We start from the raw sequence: 17,899 nt of genomic DNA, 5'->3' as shown, positions 1-17,899 counted from the left end.
CAAAGCAATATACAAATTTAATGCAATTTCCATCAAAATTCCAATGACATTTTTTAAAGAAATGGAGCAAAAAATCATCAGATTTATATGGAACTATAAAAAACCCCGAATAGCCAAAGCAATCCTAAAGAAAAGGAATGAAGCTGGGGGCATTACAATACCTGACTTCAAACTCTATTATAGGGCCATGACAATCAAAACAGCATGGTATTGGCAGAAAAATAGACACTCAGACCAATGGAACAGAATAGAAAGTCCAGAAATAAAACCACATATATATAGTCAAATAATTTTTGATAAAGGGGCCAACAACACACAATGGAGAAAAGAAAGCCTCTTCAATAAATGGTGCTGGGAAAACTGCAAAGCCACATGCAAAAGAATGAAGCTGGACTACAGTTTGTCCCCCTGTACTAAAATTAACTCAAAATGGATCAAAGATCTAAACATAAGTCCTGAAACAATAAAGTACATAGAAGAAGACATAGGTACTAAACTCATGGACCTGGGCTTTAAAGATCATTTTATGAATTTGACTCCATAGGCAAGAGAAGTGAAAGCAAAAATTAATGAATGGGACTACATCAGACTAAGAAGTTTTTGCTCAGCAAGAGAAACTGATAAAATAAACAGAAAGCCAACTTTTGGAAATGATATTTTTAAACACCTGCTCAGATAAGGGCCTAATATCCAAAATATACAAAGAACTCATAAAACTCAACAACAAACAAACAAACAATCCAATAAAAAAATGGGAAGAGGATATGAACAGACACTTCTCCCAGGAAGAAATACAAATGGCCAACAGATATATGAAAAGATGCTCATCTTCTTTAGTTATTAGAGAAATGCAAATCAAAACTGCAATGAGATACCACCTCACACCTGTTAGATTAGCTATTATTAGCAAGACAGGTAATAGCAAATGTTGGAGAGGCTGTGGAGAAAAAGAAACCCTCATCCACTGTTGGTGGGAATGTAAAGTAGTACAACCATTATGGAAGAAAGTATGGTGGTTCCTCAAAAAACTGAAAATAGAACTACCTTATGACCCAGCAATCCCTCTACTGGGTATATACCCCCAAAACTCAGAAACATTGAATCGTAAAGACACATGCAGCCCCATGTTCATTGCAGCATTGTTCACAGTGGCCAGGACATGGAAACAACCAAAAAGCCCATCAATAGATGACTGGATAAAGAAGATGTGGCACATGTACACTATGTAATACTACTCAGCCATAAGAAATGATAACATCGGATCATTTATAGCAAAATGGTGGGATCTTGACAACATTATAAGGAGTGAAATAAGTAAATCAGAAAAAACCAGGAACTGCATTATTCCATATGTAGATGGGACATAAAAGTGAGACCAAGAGACATTGATAAGAGTGTGGTGTGGTGGTTACGGGGGGAGTGGGGAGAGGGAGAGGGAAGGGGGAGGAGGAGGGGCACAAAGAGAACTAGATAGAGGGTGACAGAGGACAATCTGACTTTGGGTGATGGGTATGCAACATAATTGAACGACAAGATAACCTGGACATGTTATCTTTGAATATATGTATCTTGATTTACTGATGTCACCCCATTAAAAAAAAAAAAAGTGTGCAAGCAGATCTGGCTGAGTGTAGGAAGAAACGAAATGACATAAAATCCCAGTGGCTAACAAACTACATGAATGAATGAATGAACGAACGAATAAGTAGATAAATAATAATAAAGAAAATCGTGCTTTCAACTTGGTCACAGTTTAATGAATTAACTTTGGCACTACAATTGGATAAGCAAGGAAAACAGTTAAGTTCTCTTTGACTAATGAACACTTTACTTTTATTTCAATAAGTTAGGTCATTCTGGCAGACATGTTTTGACCCTGTGTCCCTTTTTCCATCAAGAAACTGCCTTTCTCCTACACCATGTGAGTCCAGCTCAGTGACCGGTTTCGGCATACATGTGACCCCAGAAAGACCAATCAGAATCACCTGAAAGGTTGCTATGGTTGCTGGAGGGGCGTGACAGAAAATGGAGCCATCCTCGCTGCCCTGCAGCAGCCTGGTGGACAGCGCAGTGGTAAGAGGCAAGCACTCCTGGAGCGCCATCCTCGCTGCCCTGCAGCAGCCTGGTGGACAGCGCAGAGGTCAGAGGCAAGCACTCCTGGAGCGCCATCCTCGCTGCCCTGCAGCAGCCTGGTGGACAGCGCAGAGGTCAGAGGCAAGCACTCCTGGAGCACCATCCTCGCTGCCCTGCAGCAGCCTGGTGGACAGCGCAGAGGTCAGAGGCAAGCACTCCTGGAGCACCATCCTCGCTGCCCTGCAGCAGCCTGGTGGACAGCGCAGTGGTAAGAGGCAAGCACTCCTGGAGCGCCATCCTCGCTGCCCTGCAGCAGCCTGGTGGACAGCGCAGTGGTAAGAGGCAAGCACTCCTGGAGCGCCATCCTCGCTGCCCTGCAGCAGCCTGGTGGACAGCGCAGAGGTAAGAGGCAAGCACTCCTGGAGCGCTATCCTCGCTGACCTGCAGCAGCCTGGTGGACAGCGCAGTGGTAAGAGGCAAGCACTCCTGGAGCGCCATCCTCGCTGCCCTGCAGCAGCCTGGTGGACAGCGCAGTGGTAAGAGGCAAGCACTCCTGGAGCGCTATCCTCGCTGCCCTGCAGCAGCCTGGTGGACAGCGCAGTGGTAAGAGGCAAGCACTCCTGGAGCGCCACCCTCGCTGCCCTGCAGCAGCCTGGTGGACAGCGCAGTGGTAAGAGGCAAGCACTCCTGGAGCGCCATCCTCGCTGCCCTGCAGCAGCCTGGTGGACAGCGCAGAGGTCAGAGGCAAGCACTCCTGGAGCACCATCCTCGCTGCCCTGCAGCAGCCTGGTGGACAGCGCAGAGGTCAGAGGCAAGCACTCCTGGAGCACCAGAGAATCCCTGATTCCCTTCACATCTGAAGTCAGTCTACTCCCTAGACTTCTCTGTTATATGACTAAAATAAGTACCTCTTCCACTGGGGACTTTTCCACAAACATTAGGTTTCTGTCACTAATAACCATTATAATCCCAACTGATAGCCACTAGGCTATATTACAGACAGTAATGCCAAATCATATTCTTTTGAATCAGATTATAAATCACATTGAAAAAAACTGTTCCTAGACAACAGTTCTTTCTTGACATAAAAAATGTCCCATGAATGATCCAGCAGCACAGATGTATGTTATCAAGGCCATTGCTCTCATTCTACCCGGCATCATCTGAAAATGCAGGACCGAGCATGTTTAGAAATATTCCTCATCAAGTAATGAAAGACTGAAGAAATTCTCTTACAAAGAGGCTCTGTAATAAAGTTAAAGTAAATACGTTTAGTGTGTTGCCTCACTCCTTAAACTTCTAAATTAGAAGAGTAATTATTAAATCAAAGTTTTAATGTGAAAGGTTATATGTTCTGCTATTCCTGATCTAAATGAAAAAATTAAATATTAAGATGATCAATATTGCTAAGATATAAATTATTGCTTTTTATAGCTCCTAAATAAAAGACTGCTTTAGGGGATTGTGACAATGATGGAGATCAATTTGTACATTTGGTCATTAATCACCATTTCCTAATTGAGTTTAATTTGACTACTGTTCATTAGAGTTATAAACCAACACAGTCATTTAATTGTGATTAAATTCAATAGCTGAACTTCTATGGTGCAATGAGCAAATTAATAGCTAACGGCAATTTTGCTATAAAAAATATCACATAAGACTGTATACACAGAATATATTTTATGATGAGTCCTGCAAAAAAGCTCAAGGATTTTTCTTTCTCTTAACAATTAAAAAGGAATCTCCAATTTCACAAGGTTTCACAAATACCCTGTAGGAAAAGTTTCTCATATTCCTGTTCCCTGCTGCCAAACCGCAGTCTGCAACTGACAACTTCCCAAAGACCTGAATGAAAGAGTATTGCAACCTAACTTTTATCCCACTCCATGGCTGAATTTTATTTTATTTTTGTAATATAAAATAACTAGGTTGTTTGTATATACTAGTGTGAAAAGCAATAAATGACCTTTAAGAACTTATATTGAATTTGGTTCTTTCTCATTTCTTGAATTTAATGATCAGCCACACAATGCAGCAAGAATTTTCACTGATAGTCCCAAATTGGGGACTACTTCTAGATCAGTTAGATGAAAGCATATGAACAGATTAAGAGAGAAAAGAGAAAAAAAATGCAGGTCACTGTAAGTCTGGCACAGTAAAATTAGTATACACAGTGTGCTGAGAGAGACATGGGTTTGAATCCCAGCTACAGTAAATAACTGCTCGTGGGAGAGCCACATTAATTTTTCAATCCTCTATAAAATGGGGACAACACTCCTTACTTTGCTGGGTTGCTGTAAGTAATAAAAAATAGAAGTAAAAGTTTATCATAGTGCTTGACATAATAATTCAGAAATGAGGTTTTTCCCCTTCAATTCCTGTCTCTATGACATACTGATGACTTCACAAACAGAATTTTAAAAACATTAATGAACACAGAAGTTTGCAAATGACATAGCACAGATTTTTATCAGGTGGCCACTTGTGTAAACCATAAAATATATTATTTTCAATGAATTCCCAAAAAGGAGCTCTTTGCCTTTCCCAATTTGAAATATTTTTTTTTAAAAAAAAGGAAGAAGTCAATTGACAGAAAAGGTAAATCTTGACCTATCCTAGATTACAGCTCTACCTGAGAAGAAGACATTCCATAAACACCAAGAACTGGCCTGTTCTGTGTCTGACACTGAATGCTGACACTAATACCAGTGACCTCATTTTGATCACCACCCTTTTGGTTGAAAACAAAACAGAACAAAGAAATCCATAATGCTTAGCCTAGGTCTGCGGTTAGCATGGAAGAGCCCAAGTCTGGACCTGGGCCCCTCTGAGAAACAGTGAATACCTTTCCCAATCACCACTCCCCAAGGGGCATCTGATAGTGCCTTGGGGAGGAGCAGGCAAATGACAAGGTTCTGGGGCAAAGACCTTATGTGGGGTCTCTATTCAGTGACCTCATGCTCCCTCTCTGACCTAGGGGCACAGTGCAAAAGACTTTCCATGCACGTTTCTATCCATCCCCTTGACGGAATTCAGGGGATTGGGAAGGGGGGTGGGGGAAGGGCACACAGGAGAGGGGTACTGCATTTTGTTTCCTTTGTTCTTTTGTTCAGTTATACCAGCAGCAGACAGCTCTAAATTAAAGCATGAAAACACACACACACACACCATTCAACCTAGTCTACAACTTGGTTGTATTTGCACAGAACAGATCACCTTAGTTACCAATCTAAGGGCACATCCCTACTTACTGAATGCCCACAACATTCTAGGCAGCATGCACGACAGTGGTGGTGAAATGTACTAAGAAAAAAGACAAGGCTCACGAAACTTACTTTCTGGTGTCACTGTCTTATCCACCTGCTATCCCATCCCTCTGCCCAATCACATGCACATACATGAGCTTTGGCGACTGAATTAATAAGAACTTGTTGAACACTTTCTGTACGCAGGACAAAGGGCAATGGTGGCAGTGCTGAGATATAAAACAGTGATTTCTACTCTACAATAAGTGATGGATAACAAAAGCCTTCCCCACAAAAATGCTTCCTCTCCTACCTGAAGTGGAAGCTCATAATCAAGGTGAAAAGTTGGATGGTAGGGCAGGGGGGGTGAGGGGTGCTTATCATGATGATGTAGATCCAGCAGGGAGTACAAAGTGAACTCTTACAGATTTAGGTAAACGAAAAAGCTTCAAGCAGGTCATAAAAGCAGGTACATTCATTACAGCCAAGTGCAGGGTTCTAGTTTCCAACCCAAACCTTGACCATAGTGCTGGGCCTCAATAAAGGTGCTGGAGGATATATGTCACTGAATAAAACAAGCAGCAACTTCCTCTGAGGCTTGTTTTGAACAAATCCAAGGGCTGAAATGTTCAACTGCCTCATGGGAGCATTTGAAACTATGGCAGAAATTCAATTACTGAAAGAAATTAATGTAAAACTGCAGCTACAGTCTTTTGTACAATTTAATTTATAATTTGCATAAATAATTATATTCATTTGTTTTATTTATTTTTTTACCTTGTCCTTCTGGAGTTTCACCAAAGGGGTTCACTTCCACCTGAGTAGCATCAATTTTCAAGAAGAGATTATACAGCTTCTTAATTTGATCTGCAGCCTAAATGTGATCAAGTGAAATGAAATTACACCAAAGCAACAAAAGAATATTTATTCTGCTGGATTAATGAAACTTTAAAATAACATGCTATGTCTTTATTTCCAGTTAGGTCTTCTGAAGGTAAAAACAGAAAAGTATCATTATTTTAATTTCCACTGCTATTTATTAGAAGGAATTGCTCAACTTTCCTCCAGACACCAGAAAAGTCTATTACCAAGAAAATAAAATATTTTCAGTACAGCCTAAAAATACTGCTAATTTTCCTGTAAATCATCATGTCCCTATTAGCCATGCTATGCCACCATATGAACTACAATCATTAACTGAAAAAGCTTCATTTAAGTAAAAGGTAAACATGATTTTGAGAGTTTATAATGACTAGGTTTTCTAATTATGCTTGAATAAAAGTTATTAATCAATCCAAACCTATAATCTGTGAAACAACAATTACGAGTGTTTAATGTAAATTGTTGCAAAAAAAAGGAAGCTAAATGTCCTAAACAGTAGTTAATGAACAGCACAGTTCAAGCTGAAAACAGTTTGCCCCAAAAGCATAAGTCACAGAGAGCGAGAATATACAAAGCTTTCCCGATGTTAACTGCCCTAACTTTGTTTTTCTCACTCGAAGTTCAATGACTCATTCATTCTTTTCAACTGAGATTTATGAACTGCCTCTGTCCCAGGACACTGGCCTTGTGTGAACTGGGGCTCATGGGAGACGTCATAAATATGGCATGACACCACCCTGAAAGCTCATCCCTACAGTGTGTGTACACAGCCCGCAATTACACATGTAAAGAATGCAGTCACTCTGGATGCTGTCTGCCAGTCTCACTCTTGGCTACATTTTATTTCCTAGCCCTGGCTCTCTCTCCCTTTGCTGCATTGTTTGCTTATTGCTCCAGTTCTTCTTAGTTTGTCCTCAGAAACATATCCAGCACTTTCCCATCTCTACTCTGTATATCAGGGGAGCTGACTCTTGTAAGTTAAGTTTCCAAGACTCTTTGGCTGAACTCAGCCAATGAGAAGCAGCAGTGGGAGCCAGGAGGTTGGGCTGGGTTGGGGAGGCAAAGGCAGGGTGTTTTTCCCTCTTTTTCTGCCTCTGGTAGCATTTCCTGCTCTGACTTCAGATCCCCCAGAGAGGTTCACCAGGGCTCTGGCTTCTGTGTCCTGGAATGCCAGCACACCTCACTGTGCTCCCGGAGCATACAGGGAGCAACGACTGCCTGCTGCTTAGCTCTGCATTACCTCTCTGTTCCCTCTGAAATGTCTCAGCTCTTATAAATCTATGTACCTGTGTAACTAATTCCTCAGAATAGAGTCCCACTGGGGTAAGTACTGAGAATGTATGTAGTCCAGTATTGACTGAAGAACTGAAGATGTAATTCATGTTACCTTATTTAATGCATATTTGTAAACTTTCTTAAATACTAATTTGAAACCCATAGACATAAAGAAATCATGCATAATGAGTAAGACAGAATATTACTTGATATTAACTTGGGGGGGCAAGATACATGGACGTGACACAAAATTCCCAAGACACACCAGGGTGTCCCCCTGAGCCTTGCAAGGACCCCCTGGCTACGCTGCTCCCACCTCAGCTCCTGCAGCAGCCACCTTATCAGCAAATGCTACCCTGAGATGTCCCATGCACATGCAAGCACGCCTATTCTTCACTCAGCTTTACTAAAAACAAATTTGGTTCTACACCTTCTTTCTTTACTTAGTAGATTTTAAAGAGCCTTCATCAGCAACACAAATAGAGTGATATTCTTTTAAATGGCTGTATAAGATCTTATTGTATGGATGGATCATATAACTCATGTAACCCATATCTTTAATAATGGTAACTTAGTTCCCAATAGTTTGTCATTCCTTCAAATACTGCCTTGCCTATGTATGTACCCCATACAGGTGATCAAACCCAGGATAACTTCTCAGGAGTGGAATAACAGGGATGTGGGCATTTTGATAATAAAATATGATAAATTGTTCTTAGTAATTAGCTTCCATTAATTCCCTCTCCTGCAAACCAGGTCCATACAGAGTGTTGCTTTGATCACAACCATCAGCTATCTGGGTCTTTGCCAGTGTGCCAGGTGAAAACGCATATTTCATATGTAGTTTTAATTTTAAATTACTCTTATGAAGAAATGAATCTCAGACTGATTCTATGAGCTTAAGACACAGTTTTATTTTATTTTCTGTGAATTCTGCCCATTTTTCTGTTGAGATTTTAGTCTTCTATTTATTAATTTATGAGATATTTTTATAGAAAGGAAATTAAGTCATTATGTCATTTTTTGTGTGTGTGACAGAGACAGAGTCAGGGAGAAGGACAGACAGACAGGAAGGGAGAGAGATGAGAAGCATCAATCCTTTGTTGCAGCTTAGTTGTTCATTGATTGCTTTCTCATATGTGCTTTCACTGGGGGGGGGGGGGGAGCGCTATAGCTACAGCAGAGCAAGTGACCCCTGCTCAAGTCAGCGACCCCGTGCTCAAGCTGGTGACCTCACGGTTTTGAACCTGGGTCCATTGCATTCCAGTCTGACACTCTAACCACTGGGCTACCACCTGGTCAGGCTCATTGTGTCATATTAATTGCAAATACTTTTCTCCTCTAATCTTTTGCCCATGTTTTTGTTACTTCTGCCACATGGAAATTTGATAATAATAATGTCACTCTTCTCTTTTATAGCTTCTGACTTTGTGTCAGACTTTAAAAAATTTGGTCCCACTTCAAGTGTTAATACTCTTTAAATTTTGCTTTATTTAATGCCTAATTTCCTTTTAATCCAAACAGATTTTGAGTTACAGTGTAAAGCTGATCAGTAACACACTGATTATACTTGTAAGGGCTTTCTAAGTCACCAATATGCTTGCAAAGCGAGCTTCACAAGAGACACACGCTGTTTACTCTGGATATTACTGCACCCACTACTCACACAGCCTCTATACAGGGGCAACATTCAAAAAATATTGCTTCAGGCCCTGGCCGGTTGGCTCAGTGGTAGAGCGTCGGCCTGGCGTGTGGAAGTCCCGGGTTTGATTCCCGGCCAGGGCGCACAGAAGAGGCGCCCATCTGCTTCTTCACCCCTCCTCCTCTCCTTCCTCTCTGTCTCTTTCTTCCCCTCCCGCAGCCAAGGCTCCACTGGAGCAAAAGATGGCCCAGGCGCTGGGGATGGCTCCTTGGCCTCTGCCCCAGGTGCTAGAGTGGCTCTGGTCGCCCCGGATGGGCAGAGCATCGCCCCCTGGTGGGCGTGCCGGGTGGATCCCGGTCGGGCGCATGCGGGAGTCTGTCTGACTGCCTCCCCGTTTCCAGCTTCAGAAAAATTAAAAAAAAAAAATATTGCTTCAAGTAATGACTAATGAGAAACTACAGAATAGAAATAACTTCTGGGTGCCTAAATATATGATCTTATCCCAGTTACTTAAAAATTTTTTCTTTTAATATACATATTTTAAAATTCACGATTTCAATCACTCTAAGTATACAGTCCAGCAGTGCCAAGAATATTGACATTTTTGTGCACCCAAGCTGCAGAACCTTTTCAGCAAGCAAAACTGAAACTCTATACCCTTGAGTAATAACTCCCCATTCTTCCTCTCTCAGTGCCTGACAGCCACCAGTCTACTTTCTATCATTATGAATCTGACTCTCAGATAACACAGGTAAATGAAATCATATCTATTTGTCTTTTCATGATTGGCTAATTTCACTTGGCACAATGCCCTCAAGGCTTAGCCTCAGTCAATACATGTCAGAATCTCCTCTTTATAAGGATAAACAACCTTCCGTTTCATGTATACTCCACATTCTGTTTATACATTTGACAATGGTCACCTGGGTTGCTTCAAAACTTCTTAAGCCTACATCAATCTAACTTAGAATGAAGCCTGAATTTTCTGTTAATTATTGCATGGTAGTTATATCATACATTAACATAGTATTTGTGTGTTGGGGAGGCATTTGCTATTATAATAGTTTATTCTTGTACAAAGATAAACTATAACCTGACCAGGTCGTGGCACAGCGGGTAGAACATCGACCTGGGACACTGAGGACCCAGGTTCGAAACCCTAAGGTTGTTGGCTTGAGTGCAGGCTCATCAGGGGTGAGTGAGGGCTCACCAACTTGAGCATGGAGTCGCTGGCTTGAGCACAGGGTCACCAGCTGGAGTGTGAGATCATATACATGACCGCATGGTTGCTGGCTTGAGCCCAAAGGTCACTGGCTTGGAGCCTAAGTTCGTTGGTTTGAGCCCAATGTCACTGGATTGAGCAAGGGGTCACTGGCTCAGCTGGAGCACCCTGGTCAAGGCACACATGAGAAGCAATCAATGAAGAACTAAGGTGCTGCAACTATGAATTGATGCTTCTCATCTCTCTCCCTTCCTCTCTGTCTGTCCCAGACTGTCCCTCTCTCTCTTGCTTGCTAAGACACACTATAAACATGTTTTGAGCAGAGCTGAAGTATGAGGAAATCTTGTTGTAAGATCTACAAGGAAGTGAGCCTGCCTTAGAAACAGAACGTGACTTACTCCAGAGGTGGTATACTGACTACGAGGGTCAGGCAGGTGAAGTGTCAGTCTTACCAGGTGTAAAATAAGAAATAGAAGAGCCTGTGACAAGTTGAGGTTAGCAACCCTGCTTTCTAAATGTGTTCATATTTGAAAAAGAAATTAAATACTAGTCAAAGAAAATATTCTGCTGGGTAACTTACAATCAGCCACTTTGTGACTACAACCTACTTCCTCAGTTCATAATAATGCCAATAACCTTAACAAGGTTGTGACAAAGTTATAATGTGGTCATGTGCTTGGAACCATGACAATTTACAAGTATCTTCAAAAATGTTTTAACAAGTTAAAATTTTTAAATATTTTTTCTTGCATTCCAGAAACTAGTACCATCAACATTCACATATGGTTCTAAAGCTAGCCAGAGGTCGGAAGCACTCCGAGGTACTGCTGGGTGGCTTTAAACTTGTCCCACCACATCATTCCATCAGCTTAACCCCAGGAGCACATGCTGACAGTTCATGATGCCAATATTTTCTTTCAGAAATTAATAGTACACTTAGATAATTTTCAGAATTAACTAAGACATACTTGAGAAACTTGTGAATTTTTAGTCATATTTAGCTTTCCCATGGCTTTAGTCTTTTCAACTAATTCTTGCTGAAATGAATTTTCATCAGGAACACATACTTAGTAGTTTTTATATGGGGTGACATTTACTTTTTATTAAAACTTACATCACATTTTAGAGACAACAGGTATGAGTCACAGGAAAGATGTAATTAAATTTACAAGATAACCACTTTATATATTTACTGATTAGTGAGGTTATCTCCTCCAAATGCGTAACCCACACCCTAGATGAAAATTAAGTAACTTTCTGTTGCAGTAATATAATGTTATAGTAATTAAATATATAGAAATATAAAAAAATATGGAAGATATCAAAGTAATTAAGATATATTAAAATTAATTAAGGAAATTAAAGTTATGCCATCTGGATAGGAGTTAATATAGTGGGTGCAGATGTGATAAACAGACTCAGAATTTCGAGCAAGGCCTAGTTAGTGTGTGTGTGAAGTTATACATAGATAAGAAGTGGCTTGATGTCATAACTCTGTAAATTAAAATAAACAAGGAGCTTCCCTAAGAATATCTTAAAAGTGGCTTGATGTGACATTTCAGTAGATTAACATAAAAAGGGCTTCCTTCAAGGAACTCCCAAAAAGGTGGTTTGAGGTGATAATCCTGTAGATCAGGGGTCGGGAACCTATGGCTCGTGAGCCAGATGTGGCTCTTTTGTTGGCTGCATCTGGCTCGCAGACAAATCTTTAATAAAAAAAATAATGTTAAAAATATAAAACATTCTCATGTACTACAATCCATTCATTTCCGATACTGCTCCTGTTCATGGTTGTGGGTGGCTGGAGCCAATCACAGCTGTCCTCCGGGACAACACCAAATTTTTATTGGATAATGTATAACGTACATGGGTCGTTGTATGGCTCTCACGGAATTACATTTTAAAATATGTGGTGTTCACGGCTCTCTCTGCCAAAAAGGTTCCCGACCCCTACTGTAGATTGACACCTGTTAGGTGTTGGCCAGAAAAGGTACTAAAGCTAAGGGCCCCCCCTGCTGCAGTGGTAGTCACCCAGACTCCAATATGAACATGGACTGACTCCATGCCGCTCTGAGCTCTGACGAAAGCCAGCAGAGAGGAGCATGTCGACAGGCCCCCCTTAAGCTCTACCCAGGCACGCCAAAAGGATTTGTGAGTAATAAACTGCCTGTGTGATTCTTGCAACTAACTTGTGTGTCGGTCAGTCGTGTCTTTCCTCCGGTGGGGTGGCAGTTAGAGTTGGCACTGATCAGTAGCATCCTCATAGCCGCCTTAAGAGTAATCTTGAAGAAGCTGTCAGCGCTGCTGATATAGCAGCAGGGGTGTCTCACTGCACCAAGAAGTCGAATCAGGGACGCCTGATCAAAGTACAGCTTGGGCTCTACTGGGACACTTTCAAAGTCATATTGAATCGATAAGGTCTTTAAGATACCATGTCTTTATCAAAGGATCAGTAATCGATAATTTTAATCACCATTTACAATGCTTTCCTTTCTCAGGTGCCTTCTCTTCTGGCTTTCTTTTTTTCTTTCTTTTTTTTTTTTTTTTGGTATTTTTCTGAAGCTGGAAACGGGAGGCAGTCAGACAGACTCCCGCATGCGCCCGACACACCCACCAGGGGGCGATGCTCTGCCCATCTGGGGCGTCGCTCTGTTGCAACCAGAGCCACTCCAGCACCTGGGGCAGAGGCCAAGGAGCCATCCCCAGCGCCCGGGCCATCTTTTGCTCCAATGGAGCCTCGGCTGCGGGAGGGGAAGAGAGAGACAGAGAGGAAGGAGAGGGGGAGGGGTGGAGAAGCAGATGGGCGCTTCTCCTGTGTGCCCTGGCCGGGAATCAAACCCGGACTTCCACACGCCAGGCCGACGCTCTACCACTGAGCCAACCGGCCAGGGCCTCTTCTGGCTTTCTGGAACACTCACCACTTGCTGTAGCTTGAAGAAGCCTTGCAAAGCAGAGATCCCCATATCTATAATTTCCCAGTGCTTCTCTGCCACACACTCCACATTCTCCTGTACAAAGAGAGCCGGTGTCCTGCAATGAACAAGTCCTCCACCGCTGAGGTCACCCTGCTCCCCTTTACACTCCTTCTTCCTGTAGGCACTGCCAGGAGGGTGACCGCTACTGCCCACTGAGCCCCAAGCGATGGCTGTTTATGCCTGGGGCCCAGCACAGGGAGCTGCATCCACTCAGTCTTCCCTCCAACTTTACTGAGCAAATGAAGATATAAGCCTTTCATGTAGTCAGCAATGAAAGAAGAAAAAAGATTAATTAAAAAATATAATGACTGCCTGACCTGTGGTGGCACAGTGGCGAAAGCGTCAACCTGGAACGCTGAGGTCACCAGTTTGAAACCCTGGGCTTGCCCGGTCAAGGCACCTATGGGAAGCAACTACCTACTATAAGTTGATACTTTCCACTTCTCTCCTCTCTCTCTCTAAAAATCAATAAATAAAATCTAAAAAAGAATTTAAAAATATATAATGACATTAGCTACCCCTGAGAATTTGCATGCTCATCTTCCTTCCATAGGTAATTCACTAAAACCTGGAGTGTTTGGGCAAGGAAAACATTTAGTAGCTATAAAGAACTCTTAATTTTCTCTCATAGTTTTTTTTGGGGGGAGGAGGTGTCTTATGATGTACGTAATACGATTACTTTCTTTTCTAGATCTCTGCTTTCGAACTATGTAGTTGGCAGGTTGGCCGGCTTCAGATTTATTCTCCTGCTCCTTACCTGCCGCTACCTCCTGAGGAATCTCTTCTAAGTAGACATCCTAAATGTGCTAGTAACTCATTCATGCTGTCTCTTGGGCACTTCATATATCTGCAAAGCACGTTCCGGGCAACACAGCAGTACAGAAGATTGAAAACGTCCCTGCTGTGGTGGACATTAGGACCCAGCGAAGGTGATGGCAAATGACTGAGAGCATCACAGACTTGCAGAGGGACTTGGGGAATATAAGTAGGGATGCTGAGCACCCATGCAGTACACTGTAGGACAGGGGGGCTGGGACACGGTGGCTGTGAAAGTGGCTCCCAGGGACCACCGCTCTACACAAGGAGCCTCTTAGTCGATCAATAATAGAACTCTGGCCTCATTCTCAAGAGAAAAAACCAAGCACTGTAGCCTTGACCCAGCCATAAGGCATCATCCTGCGTCTTTCTTTCAACAGATCACCACCCTGGCATCTCTTTGCCAGTCTAGGAAACAACAATTATTCGAATTGTTGTTCACTGAATCCTGACTCTTTCGAGGTTTAGTACCAGATGAACATATATCTCCATTGACCTAAATCTGTAGCTTTCCAAGGGAACAGTTCCTCCCATTTCAAATAAGTGCTCTCTCTATTTTTTTTAAATTATTGAATTTACTGGAGTGACATTGGTTAATAAAATGACTTAGGCTTCAGGTGCACAATTCTATAATACACTGTCTGTATACTGCACTGTGTGCTCACCACCCAAAGTCAAACATTTTCCTCCTTTGACCCTCCTCTCCCGCCCTATTCCCCTTTCCTCTGCTCATCACCATCTGTTGCCTGTATCTATGAGCATTTTCTTGTTTGTTTGTTTGTTTTTGGCTTAATACCTTCAACTATCCATACTGTCACAAAGGATAAGATTTCCTTCTTTTTTATGGCCATGTAGTATTCCATTGTGCTTTTTTATTCATTCATCTACTGATGGACACTTGGGCTACTTTCAAATCTTGGCTATAATAAGTAATGCTGCAACAAACATAGGAGTGCATATCTTCTTTTCAATCAGTATTTCACATTACTTCAGATACATCCCCAGAAGTGGAACTGCTGGGTCAAAAGGCAGTTCCATTTTTAATTTTTTGAGGAAACTCCATACTGTTTTCCACAGTGGCTGCACCAGTCTGCATTCCCACCAGCAGTGCAGGAGGGTTCCCTTTTCTCCACACACTTGATTATACTTGTTGTTTGTTGATTTATTGATGTTAGCCATTCTGACAGGTGTGAGGTGATATAACACTGCGGTCTTAATTTGCATTTCTCTAATGATTAGAGACTCTGCATTTTTTCATATGTCTATTGGCCATCTGTATGTCCTCTTTGATGAAGTATCTATTCAGGCCTTTAGTCCACTTTTAACTGTTTGTTTTGGGGGAGTGTTGACTTATATAAGTTCTTTATAAATTTTGGATATTAACTTATCTTCAGATGTATGAGTAGTGAATATGTTCTCCCATTCAGTGGGCTGTCTTTTCATTTTGTTGATGGGTTTCCCTTGCTGTGAAAAATTTTTTTAGTTTGATGCAGTCCTGTTTGCTTATTTTTTTTCTTTTATTTCCCTTGCCTGAGGAGACATATCAAAAAACATACTGCTAAGAGAAATGTCCATGATTTTATTGCTATGTTTTCTTCTAAGATTTTTAGTTTCAAGTATAGCATTTAAGTCTTTAATCTATTTTGAATTTGTTCATGTGTATGATGTAAGACTGTAGTCTACTTTCACTTTTTTTTTTGCACGTATCTGTCCCATTTTCCCAACACCATTGTTTGAATAGACGATCTTACCCTGTTGTATGTTGTTGCCTCCTTTGTCAAACATTAATTAGCCATAAAGGCATGAGTTTATTTCTGGGCTCTCTATTCTGTTCCATTAATCTATGTGTCTGTTTTTATGCCAGTACCATGCTGTTTTGATTACTATAGCCTTGTAATATAGTTTGATATCAGATAGTGTAATTACTCTACCTTTGCTCTTCTTTATCGAGATTGCTATGGCTATTTGGGGTCTTCTGTGGTTCCATATAAATTTTTGGAACACATACATACTTAAAATCATATTCTAATGCTGTATGTACTCTTCTATGATTTGCTTTACTGTCATTCTTAAACTTCCAGAAATAGAATCAATCAAAAGAAAAAGTAACAAAAATAAGTTTAATATCTACTCTTTTATTAGAGGACTACTACCCAATTAAATGAAAGAAAATGTTCTGTAATCATCCTGAAGCCCTGAGGGAAAAACACACACACATCCACACAGCATCTTAGTAATAAAAAAGGAAAAAATAGCCACTACGTTCATCTGACTTAGCTGCAGCACAAGGAAGCTGGCTATGAACACATTCAGTTTGGCTCCATGGACTGGGCCAAGGGCAGTGAAGGACTGTGATGTTCAAGACAGACTCTCTGTTAGTAACTCAGAGGCAAATGTTTCTGTCTTTGAAGCCAAGCTATATAATTACTAAACTGGCATGTTTTAAGCTGTTTTCAATGAAATATCACCTTCTTTCCATTAATACTCATATCAAATGGCCATTTGCAACAAAAGAATAACAGTAAGTAATGTGTACTATTAATAACAACTGACTTCTGTGGAGTTCTGAATTAGCGCTTTCACACATCATGCTCAGTCCTCACAATAACCCTCTCAGTTAGGACTTCATCATTCCCATTAGACAAGTGATGAAACTGACATTCAGATGGGCAGAACCACACACATGCTGGGTAGCAGTATAGGTCTGCTTGACTCTATAGCCTGTGCCTCTAACCACTATGCTGGCTTTCATAATTTATGGGCTGGAGCTACAAGCTATGAGAAAGATAAAGAGACCAACATACATAACAAAGTGTATTTGTCTGCAGGAGACACACACACACTAAGGCATATAAACATATATTACACACACACATTGTAAACATCTGCTTTTGGCACACCAAAGAAATATTTTCTTCATCATAAACAACTGGAAGAAAATACTTATAAGACAATAAATTATCTTGTTTCCAGGTAATCGCAAACATTAGAGACAATTCAGCAAGTTCTCAAATGTTTTCTGAAACAAGTCAGACACACTGGCCTCTAACAGCATAAGTACCTGGTTTTTCAAAGGCCCAAGGAATCCCAGGTTTTCTGCCATCCGCTGAGCTTGGCTGTCCTTTATCCCTTCAATAATGTCTATTTGCTCCTGGTTAAAAAGTTAATCATATAAACAAAATTCAGACAGTCAAGCGAGAAGACGCAACCTCAAAAGAAAATGCTTTGTATTTATTTGCAAATGAGTAACTAGAGGGTGGCACCTTTCCAGAGATCTCTGAGTGGGGCTACCGCAGCGGCTTGTCGGGCAAGTTTTAATTAACAGATCATCTATAAAACAGCCTTTCCAAACACTATATAATTCTTCAGGGTGGCGTGATGACAAGACAATCGGATGCCAGTTTTCAATTTTAATTACTCTACAGATGGCACTGACGAATAGTCAGTTAATTTTTATGACATCTTTTGGAAGCCTTCCAAAGTAAGGTTTTCTGGCTTACTATTGCTGTTAAGTTTGGAGCTTGTCACACAGGTTACATATTAGCTTATGATTTAAACATTGCATTGATGATGATAAATGTGAACACCTTCACTCTACAAAGTGCCACTCTCTCCAGATACTGAGCAGTATTCACGAACATACATTATTTCATGTACTATTCTTCACAAATGGAACGGCTTGTTTTAAATCATGCTAATTTTGAAAATGGCTGTTACCAATATGCCTCTCTTTTCAAAAGTTCACTCTGCTACTTTGCTTTTGCCT

The 17,899-nt window shown here is 41.2% G+C and overlaps 1 protein-coding gene across 2 annotated transcripts in view; it reads right to left on the bottom strand.

Annotated features, from left to right (window-relative positions):
- The window catches only part of SUCLG2 (succinate-CoA ligase GDP-forming subunit beta), a 331,995-nt gene that overhangs the window by 135,192 nt on the left and 178,904 nt on the right, over nt 1-17,899 (bottom strand). For both annotated transcript variants that reach the window (XM_066350978.1, XM_066350979.1), the window contains exons 6-7: nt 17,195-17,284; nt 6,099-6,195 (exon numbers count right to left, since the gene is read on the bottom strand). In XM_066350978.1, coding sequence (XP_066207075.1) covers nt 6,099-6,195; nt 17,195-17,284 — 187 coding nt within the window. The remainder of the gene's footprint in view (nt 1-6,098; nt 6,196-17,194; nt 17,285-17,899) is intronic.

Source organism: Saccopteryx leptura, chromosome 10 (assembly GCF_036850995.1).
Source record: "Saccopteryx leptura isolate mSacLep1 chromosome 10, mSacLep1_pri_phased_curated, whole genome shotgun sequence".
Taxonomy (NCBI): Eukaryota; Metazoa; Chordata; class Mammalia; order Chiroptera; family Emballonuridae; genus Saccopteryx; species Saccopteryx leptura.
This window is presented reverse-complemented; position numbering and strand designations above follow the sequence as displayed.